The 10,000-nt window shown below is 53.3% G+C and overlaps 1 protein-coding gene across 1 annotated transcript in view; it reads right to left on the reverse strand.

Moving 5' to 3' along the window:
- Window positions 1-3,636: 3,636 nt before the first annotated feature.
- LOC144954713 (uncharacterized) overlaps window positions 3,637-10,000 on the reverse strand; it is a gene marked incomplete at its 3' end in the record, with an annotated part of 23,497 nt that continues 17,133 nt past the window's right edge. The window contains exon 6 of the mRNA XM_078885151.1: window positions 3,637-3,881. Within this exon, the coding sequence (XP_078741277.1) occupies window positions 3,637-3,881 (245 nt within the window). The remainder of the gene's footprint in view (window positions 3,882-10,000) is intronic.

Here is a 10,000-nt window from a genome sequence, read left to right on the forward strand (position 1 = left end):
TGAGTGAGTGTCTGAGTGAGTGTTTGAGTGAGTGAGTGGCTGAGTGAGTGAGTGAGTGTCTGAGTGAGTGAGTATCTGAGTGAGTGTCTGAGTGAGTGTCTGAGTGAGTGTCTGAGTGAGTGAGTGGGTGGGTGGGTGAGTGAGTGGGTGGGTGAGTGAGTGAGTGGCTGAGTGAGTGTCTGAGTGAGTGAGTTAGTCTCTGAGTGAGTATCTGAGTGAGTGAGTGGCTGAGTGAGTGAGTGGCTGAGTGAGTGAGTGGCTGAGTGAGTGAGTGAGTGTCTGAGTGAGTGAGTGTCTGAGTGAGTGTCTGAGTGAGTGTCTGAGTGAGTGAGTGGCTGAGTGAGTGAGTGAGTGGCTGAGGTGAGTGAGTGGCTGAGTGAGTGAGTGAGTGTCTGAGTGAGTGAGTGTCTGAGTGAGTGTCTGAGTGAGTGTCTGAGTGAGTGAGTGGCTGAGTGAGTGAGTGGCTGAGTGAGTGAGTATCTGAGTGAGTGAGTGGCTGAGTGAGTGAGTGTCTGAGTGAGTGAGTGGCTGAGTGACTGAGTGAGTGAGTGTCTGAGTGAGTGAGTGAGTGTCTGAGTGAGTGAGTGGCTGAGTGGCTGAGTGTCTGAGTGAGTGAGTAGCGACTAGAACCTGCGTCCAGTACAGGAGGCGATGGGTCCAGTCGTAGGCAAGACCTGGCTGAGGTGAGTGAGTGAGTGGGTGAGTGAGTGGCTGAGTGAGTGGCTGAGTGAGTGAGTGAGTGGCTGAGTGAGTGCTGAGTGAGTGAGTGTGTCTGAGTGAGTGTCTGAGTGAGTGAGTGTCTGAGTGAGTGAGTGTCTGAGTGAGTGTCTGAGTGAGTGAGTGAGTGTCTGAGTGAGTGAGTGAGTAACGGCTAGAACCTGCGTCCAGTACAGGAGGCGGGTGTGTCCAGTCGTAGGCCAGGACCTGGCTGAGTGAGTGAGTGAGTGGGTGAGTGAGTGGCTGAGTGAGTGAGTGAGTGTCTGAGTGAGTGAGTATCTGAGGTGAGTGAGTGAGTGGCTGAGTGAGTGTCTGAGTGAGTGTTTGAGTGGGTGAGTGAGTGTCTGAGTGAGTGACTGACTGAGTGTCTGAGTGAGTGAGTGTCTGAGTGAGTGAGCGGCGGCTAGAACCTGCGTCCAGTACAGGAGGCGGTGGGTCCAGTCGTAGGCCAGGCCTGGCTGAGTGAGTGAGTGAGTGTCTGAGTGGGTGAGTGAGTGAGTGTCTGAGTGAGTGAGTGAGTGTCTGAGTGAGTGAGTGGGTGAGTGAGTGAGTGAGTGTCTGAGTGAGTGAGTGAGTGTCTGAGTGAGTGAGTGTCTGAGTGAGTGAGTGAGTATCTGAGTGAGTGAGTGAGTGGCTGAGTGAGTGAGTGAGTGTCTGAGTGAGTGAGTGTCTGAGTGAGTGAGTGTCTGAGTGAGTGAGTGAGTGAGTATCTGAGTGAGTGAGTGAGTGGCTGAGTGAGTGAGTGAGTGTCTGAGTGAGTGAGTGTCTGAGTGAGTGAAGTGAGTGTCTGAGTGAGTGAGTGAGTGGCTGAGTGAGTGAGTGTCTGAGTGGGTGAGTGAGTGTCTGAGTGAGTGAGTGTCTGAGTGAGTGAGTGAGTATCTGAGTGAGTGAGTGGCTGAGTGAGTGAGTGAGTGTCTGAGTGAGTGAGTGTCTGAGTGAGTGAGTGAGTGTCTGAGTGAGTGAGTGAGTGGCTGAGTGAGTGAGTGTCTGAGTGAGTGAGTAGCGGCTAGAACCTGCGTCCAGTACAGGAGGCGGTGTGTCCAGTCGTAGGCCAGACCTGGCTGAGTGAGTGAGTGAGTGGCTTAGTGAGTGAGTGGCTGAGTGAGTGAGTGTCTGAGTGAGTGAGTGTCTGAGTGAGTGAGTGAGTGGCTGAATGAGTGTCTGAGTGAGTGGTCTGAGTGGGTGAGTGAGTGGCTGAGTGAGTGAGTGGGTGAGTGAGTGTCTGAGTGAGTGTCTGACTGACTGAGTGTCTGAGTGAGTGAGTGGCGGCTAGAACCTGCGTCCAGTACAGGAGGCGGTGTGTCCAGTCGTAGGCCAGGCCCTCGGCAAACACGCGGCGAGCTCCGAACAGCGACAAGTGGCTCGAGGCGTTCATGGCGTCGTCCATTGGAGCGCTGCGATGGTGGGGGGAGATGGTGGGTGGGTGGGGGAGATGGTGGGGGGAGATGGTGGGTGGGTGGGTGGGGGGAAAAGGGGGTGAGTGAGTGGGGGGGGAGCTGGTGGGTGGGTGGGGGGGGGGGGGAGATGGTGGGGGGAGATGGTGGGTGGGTGGTGGGGAGATGGTGGGTGGGGGGTGAGATGGTGGGGGGAGATGGTGGGTGGGTGGGGGGAGATGGTGGGTGGGTGGGGTGAGTGAGTGGGGGGGGCAGATGGGTGGGTGGGTGGGTGGGGGGGGAGATGGTGGGGTGAGATGGTGGGTGGGTGGGTGGGTGGGGGGGAGAAGGGGGTGAGTGAGTGGGGGGGGAGATGGTGGGTGGGTGGGGGGGGTGGGAGATGGTGGGTGGGTGGGTGGGGGGGGAGATGGTGGGGGGAGATGGTGGGTGGGTGAGGGAGATGGTGGGGGGAGATGGTGGGTGGGTGGGTGGGAAGATGGTGGGTGGGGGGGGAGATGGTGGGGGGGGGAGATGGTGGGTGGGGGGGAGATGGTGGGGGGGGTGGGGGGGGGAGATGGTGGGGGGGGTGAGAAGGGGGGTGAGTGGGTGTGGAAGTTCCTCTACTCTATCGCCATCACACCCACCATCTCCCCCCCACCAGCCCCCAATAACAGTAGATTGCGAACGAACCTTCCACACTTCCACCCACCATCTCCACCCCCACCCACACCACCCCCCCCCACTCCCCCACCACCCCCCCCCCCCCCCACCCTCTCCCCCCACCATCTCTCCGCCCCCACCACCCCCCCACCACCCAACATCTCAAGAGAGAACACGGTGCCTCCCCCCATCTTGACACAGTAGATTGCAGACCTCCCACACTTCCACCCACCCTCCCCCCACCATCTCCCCCCACCACCAACACCCCCCCACCCCTCTCCCCCCACCACCCACACCCCCCCCCCCACACCCTTCATCTCTCCCCACCACCCCCCCCACCCTCCCACTAACCATCTCTCCCAACCCTCCCCCCCCACCATCTCCCCCCACCACCAACACCCCCCCACTCCCCACCATCTCCCCCCACCCTCCCCCCACCCTCTCCCCCCACCACCAACACCCCCGCACCCTCTCCCCCCACCCACCCACACCCCCCCCCACACCCTTCATCTCTCCCCACCACCCCCCCCCACCCTCCCACTAACCATCTCTCCCAACCTTCCCCCCCACCATCTCCCCCCACCACCAACACCCCCCCACTCCCCACCATCTCCCCCCACCCTCCCCCCCACCCTCTCCCCCCACCACCCACACCCCCCCCACACCACCATCTCCCCCCCACTTCCCCCAACCTCTCCCCCCACCCCCCCACCCTCTCCCCCCACCATCTCCCCCCCCCACCACCCCCCCACCACCCAACATCTCACGAGAGAACACGATGCATCCCCAGGTCGGCCCAGTAGATGCGAGACTCCCTCACATCCACGGCGAGGCTGGCCGCGTTGCGGGAGCCCCCCACCAACCTCCTGTACTCCCCTCCCCCCACCAGCCCCCCACCACCACCACCACCACCACCGCCACCACCACCACCACCACCACCACCGTGAGCTCCTAGCGGGGAGAGCCACAGGCCACGGATGTCGCCACCGTTGGCGAAGATGAGGACAGGATCTTGTTTCTGTTCCTTCTGCCGGCGGTTGTTGTTGTGGTTGTTGTTGTGGTGGTTGTTGTGGTGGTTGTTGTTGTGGTTGTGGCGGTGGTTGTGGTGGCGGTGGTTGTTGTGGGGGTCTCCTAGACAGGCAAGGGGGTGGGGGTGGGAGGGGGGGTTAAAAGCGGGGAGGGGCGAGAAGATGGAACAGATGGGTCAGGTTGGAACAGATGGAAACAGATGGAACAGATGGAACAGATGGGTCAGATGGAACGGATGGGTCAGGTTGGATTAGATTGAAATAGATGGAACAGATGGGTGAGATGGAACAGATGTAAGAGATGGAACAGATGGGACAGATGTGGCAGATGGAACAGATGGGTTAGATGGAACAGATGGAACAGATGGTCAGATGGAACAGATGGGTCAGGTTGGATTATATGGAACAGATGGAACAGATGGGTCAGATGGAACGGATGGAATCAGATAGAACAGATGGGGCAGATGGAACAGATGGGTCAGATGGAACAGATGGAACAGATGGAACAGATGGGTCAGGTTGGATTAGATGGAACAGATGGAACAGATGGAACAGATGGGTCAGATGGAACAGATGGGTCAGATGGAACAGATGGGTCAGATGAAACAGATGGGTCAGATGGAACAGATGGGTCAGGTTGGATTAGATGGAACAGATGGAACAGATGGTCAGATGGAACAGATGGGTCAGATGGAACAGATGGGTCAGATGGAACAGATGGGTCAGATGGAACAGATGGGTCAGGTTGGATAAGATGGAACAGATGGAACAGATGGGTCAGATGGAACGGATGGAATCAGATAGAACAGATGGGGCAGATGGAACAGATGGTCAGATGGAACAGATGGATCAGATGGAACAGATGGGTCAGGTTGGATTAGATGGAACAGATGGAACAGATGGAACAGATGGGTCAGATGGAACAGATGGGTCAGATGGAACAGATGGGTCAGATGGAACAGATGGGTCAGATGGAACAGATGGGTCAGGTTGGATTAGATGGAACAGATGGAACAGATGGGTCAGATGGAACGGATGGAAATCAGATAGAACAGATGGGGCAGATGGAACAGATGGTCAGATGGAACAGATGGACAGATGGAACAGATGGGTCAGGTTGGATTAGATGGAACAGATGGAACAGATGGAACAGATGGGTCAGATGGAACAGATGGGTCAGATGGAACAGATGGGTCAGATGGAACAGATGGGTCAGATGGAACAGATGGGTCAGATGGAACGGATGGGTCAGGTTGGATTAGATGGAACAGATGGAACAGATGGGTCAGATGGAACGGATGGAATCAGATAGAACAGATGGGGCAGATGAACAGATGGGTCAGGTTGGATTAGATGGAACAGATGGAACAGATGGGTCAGATGGAACGGATGGAATCAGATAGAACAGATGGGGCAGATGGAACAGATGGGTCAGGTTGGATTAGATGGAACAGATGGAACAGATGGGTCAGATGGAACGGATGGGTCAGGTTGGATTAGATGGAACAGATGGAACAGATGGGTCAGATGGAACGGATGGGTCAGGTTGGATTAGATGGAACAGATGGAACAGATGGGTCAGATGGAACGGATGGAATCAGATAGAACAGATGGGGCAGATGGAACAGATGGGGCAGATGGAATCAGATGGAACAGATGGGTCAGATGGGTCAGATGGGTCAGGTTGGATTAGATGGAAACAGATGGAACAGATGGAACAGATGGGTGAGATGGAACAGATGTAAGAGATGGAACAGATGGAACAGATGGAACAGATGGGGCAGATGTGGCAGATGGAACAGATGGGTTATATGGAACAGATGGAACAGATGGAACAGATGGGGCAGATGGGACAGATGGGGGAGATGGAACAGATGGAACGGATGGAACAGATGGAACAGATGGGGCAGATGGAACGGATGGAACAGATGGGGCAGATGGAACAGATGGAACGGATGGAACAGATGGAACAGATGGGGCAGATGGAACAGATGGGTGAGATGGAACAGATGGGGCAGATGGGCAGATGGAACAGATGGGTGAGATGGAACAGATGGAACAGATGGAACAGATGGGGCAGATGTGGCAGATGGAACAGATGGGTCAGATGGAACAGATGGGTCAGATGGAACGGATGGGTCAGGTTGGATTAGATGGAACAGATGGAACAGATGGGTCAGATAAAATGGATGGAATCAGATAGAACAGATGGGGCAAATGGACAGATGGGGCAGATGGAAACAGATGGAACAGATGGGTCAGATGGGTCAGATGGGTCAGGTTGGATTAGATGGAAACAGATGGAACAGATGGAACAGATGGGTGAGATGGAACAGATGTAAGAGATGGAACAGATGGAACAGATGGAACAGATGGGGCAGATGTGGCAGATGGAACATATGGGTTATATGGAACAGATGGAACAGATGGGGCCAGATGGGACAGATGGGACAGATGGAACGGATGGAACAGATGGAACAGATGGGGCAGATGGAACGGATGGAAGAGATGGGGCAGATGGAACAGATGGAACGGATGGAACAGATGGAACAGATGGGTGAGATGGAACAGATGGAACAGATGGTGCAGATGGAACAGATGGGCAGATGTGGCAGATGGAACATATGGGTTATATGGAACAGATGGAACAGATGGGGCAGATGGGACAGATGGGGGAGATGGAACAGATGGAACGGATGGAACAGATGGAACAGATGGGGCAGATGGAACAGATGGAACGGATGGAAGAGATGGGGCAGATGGAACAGATGGAACGGATGGAACAGATGGAACAGATGGAACAGATGGGGCAGATGGAACAGATGGAACAGATGGAACAGATGGGGCAGATGGAACAGAGTTGCTGATGGAACAGATGGAACAGATGGAACAGATGGTGCAGATGGAACAGATGGAACAGATGGGGCAGATGGAACAGATGGAACAGATGGGGCAGATGAACAGATGGAACAGATGGAACAGATGGAACAGATGGGGCAGATGGAACAGATGTTGCTGATGGAACAGATGGAACAGATGGAACAGATGGGGCAGATGGAACAGATGGTGCAGATGGAACAGATGGGACAGATGGAACAGATGGAACAGATGGTGCAGATGGAACAGATGGTGCAGATGGAACAGATGGGGCAGATGGAACAGATGGGGCAGATGGAACAGATGGAACAGATGGAACAGATGGGGCAGATGGAACAGATGGAACAGATGGAACAGATGGGGCAGATGGAACAGATGGTGCAGATGGAACAGATGGTGCAGATGGAACAGATGGGGCAGATGGAACAGATGGAACAGATGGAACAGATGGGGCAGATGGAACAGATGGAACAGATGGAACAGATGGGGCAGATGGAACAGATGGAACAGATGGAACAGATGGAACAGATGGGGCAGATGGGACAGATTGGAACAGATGGAACAGATGGTGCAGATGGAACAGATGGTGCAGATGGAACAGATGGTGCAGATGGAACAGATGGGGCAGATGGGACAGATGGAACAGATGGAACAGATGGTGCAGATGGAACAGATGGGGGCAGATGGAACAGATGGAACAGATGGAACAGATGGGGCAGATGGAACGATGAACAGATGGAACAGATGAACAGATGGGGCAGATGGAACAGATGGAACAGATGGGGCAGATGGAACAGATGGAACAGATGGAACAGATGGAACAGATGGGGCAGATGGAACAGATGGAACAGATGGGGCAGATGGAACAGATGGAACAGATGGAACAGATGGGACAGATGGGGTAGATGGAACAGATGGAACAGATGGGGCAGATGGAACAGATGGAACAGATGGAACAGATGGAACAGATGGGGCAGATGGAACAGATGGAACAGATGGGGCAGATGGAACAGATGGAACAGATGGAACAGATGGGGCAGATGGAACAGAGATGGAACAGATGGTGCAGATGGAACAGATGGAACAGATGGTGCAGATGGAAACAGATGGAAACAGATGGTGCAGATTGGAACAGATGGTGCAGATGGAACAGATGGAACAGATGGTGCAGATGGAACAGATGGAACAGATGGAGCAGATGGAACAGATGGGGCAGATGGAACAGATGGGGCAGATGGACAGATGGAACAGATGGAACAGATGGTGACAGATGGAACAGATGGGGCAGATGGAACAGATGGAACAGATGGAACAGATGGGGCAGATGGAACAGATGGAACAGATGGAACAGATGGGGCAGATGGAACAGATGGAACAGATGGGGCAGATGGAACAGATGGAACAGATGGAACAGATGGAACAGATGGGGCAGGATGGAACAGATGGAACAGATGGGGCAGATGGAACAGATGTGAACGATGGGACAGATGGGGTAGATGGAACAGATGGAACAGATGGGGCAGATGGAACAGATGGAACAGATGGAACAGATGGAACAGATGGGGCAGATGGAACAGATGGAACAGATGGGGCAGATGGAACAGATGGAACAGATGGAACAGATGGGGCAGATGGAACAGATGGAACAGATGGTGCAGATGGAACAGATGGAACAGATGGTGCAGATGGAACAGATGGAACAGATGGTGCAGATGGAACAGATGGTGCAGATGGAACAGATGGAACAGATGGGGCAGATGGAACAGATGGAACAGATGGAACAGATGGGGCAGATGGAACAGATGGAACAGATGGTGCAGATGGAACAGATGGAACAGATGGTGCAGATGGAACAGATGGAACAGATGGTGCAGATGGAACAGATGGTGCAGATGGAACAGATGGAACAGATGGTGCAGATGGAACAGATGGAACAGATGGTGCAGATGGAACAGATGGTGCAGATGGAACAGATGGAACAGATGGTGCAGATGGAACAGATGGAACAGATGGGGCAGATGGAACAGATGGAACAGATGGTGCAGATGGAACAGATGGTGCAGATGGAACAGATGGAACAGATGGTGCAGATGGAACAGATGGAACAGATGGTGCAGATGGAACAGATGGAACAGATGGTGCAGATGGAACAGATGGTGCAGATGGAACAGATGGAACAGATGGTGCAGATGGAACAGATGGAACAGATGGTGCAGATGGAACAGATGGTGCAGATGGAACAGATGGAACAGATGGTGCAGATGGAACAGATGGGGCAGATGGAACAGATGGAACAGATGGTGCAGATGGAACAGATGGTGCAGATGGAACAGATGGAACAGATGGTGCAGATGGAACAGATGGAACAGATGGTGCAGATGGAACAGATGGAACAGATGGAACAGATGGGTTAGATGGAACAGATGGAACAGATGGTGCAGATGGAACAGATGGGGCAGATGGAACAGATGGAACAGATGGTGCAGATGGAACAGATGGTGCAGATGGAACAGATGGAACAGATGGTGCAGATGGAACAGATGGTGCAGATGGAACAGATGGAACAGATGGTGCAGATGGAACAGATGGAACAGATGGGGCAGATGGAACAGATGTTGCTGATGGTGATGATGTTGGTGGTGATGTTGCTGATGGTGATGATGTTGGTGATGATGTTGGTGTTGGTGATGGTGATGATGTTGCTGGTGATGTTGGTGGTGATGGTGTTGGTGATGGTGTTGATGTTGGTGATGGTGTTGATGATGGTGTTGATGGTGTTGATGTTGGTGGTGGTGTTGGTGGTGTTGATGATGGTGATAGTGATGTTGGTGGTGATGTTGGTGATAGTGTTGATGTTGGTGGTGTTGATGTTGATGATGGGTGATGGTGATGTTGGTGATGATGATGTTGGTGTTGATGGTGTTGATGTTGGTGGTGGTGTTGATGTTGATGATGGTGATAGTGATGTTGGTGGTGATGTTGGTGATAGTGTTGATGTTGGTGGTGTTGATGTTGATGATGGGTGATGGTGATGTTGGTGATGTTGGTGTTGATGTTGGTGGTGATGTTGGTGTTGATGTTGGTGGTGATGTTGATGGTGTTGATGTTGGTGGTGATGTTGATGTTGGTGGTGATGTTGATGGTGTTGATGTTGGTGTTGATGTTGGTGTTGATGTTGGTGGTGATGTTAATGGTGTTGATGTTGGTGATGTTGGTGTTGATGTTGGTGGTGATGTTGATGGTGTTGATGTTGGTGGTGATGTTGGTGTTGATGTTGGTGGTGATGTTGATGGTGTTGATGTTGGTGTTGGTGTTGGTGGTGATGTTGATGATGGTGATAGTGAT

Source organism: Lampetra fluviatilis, unplaced genomic scaffold (genome assembly GCF_964198595.1).
Source record: "Lampetra fluviatilis unplaced genomic scaffold, kcLamFluv1.1 SCAFFOLD_396, whole genome shotgun sequence".
Taxonomy (NCBI): domain Eukaryota; kingdom Metazoa; phylum Chordata; class Hyperoartia; order Petromyzontiformes; family Petromyzontidae; genus Lampetra; species Lampetra fluviatilis.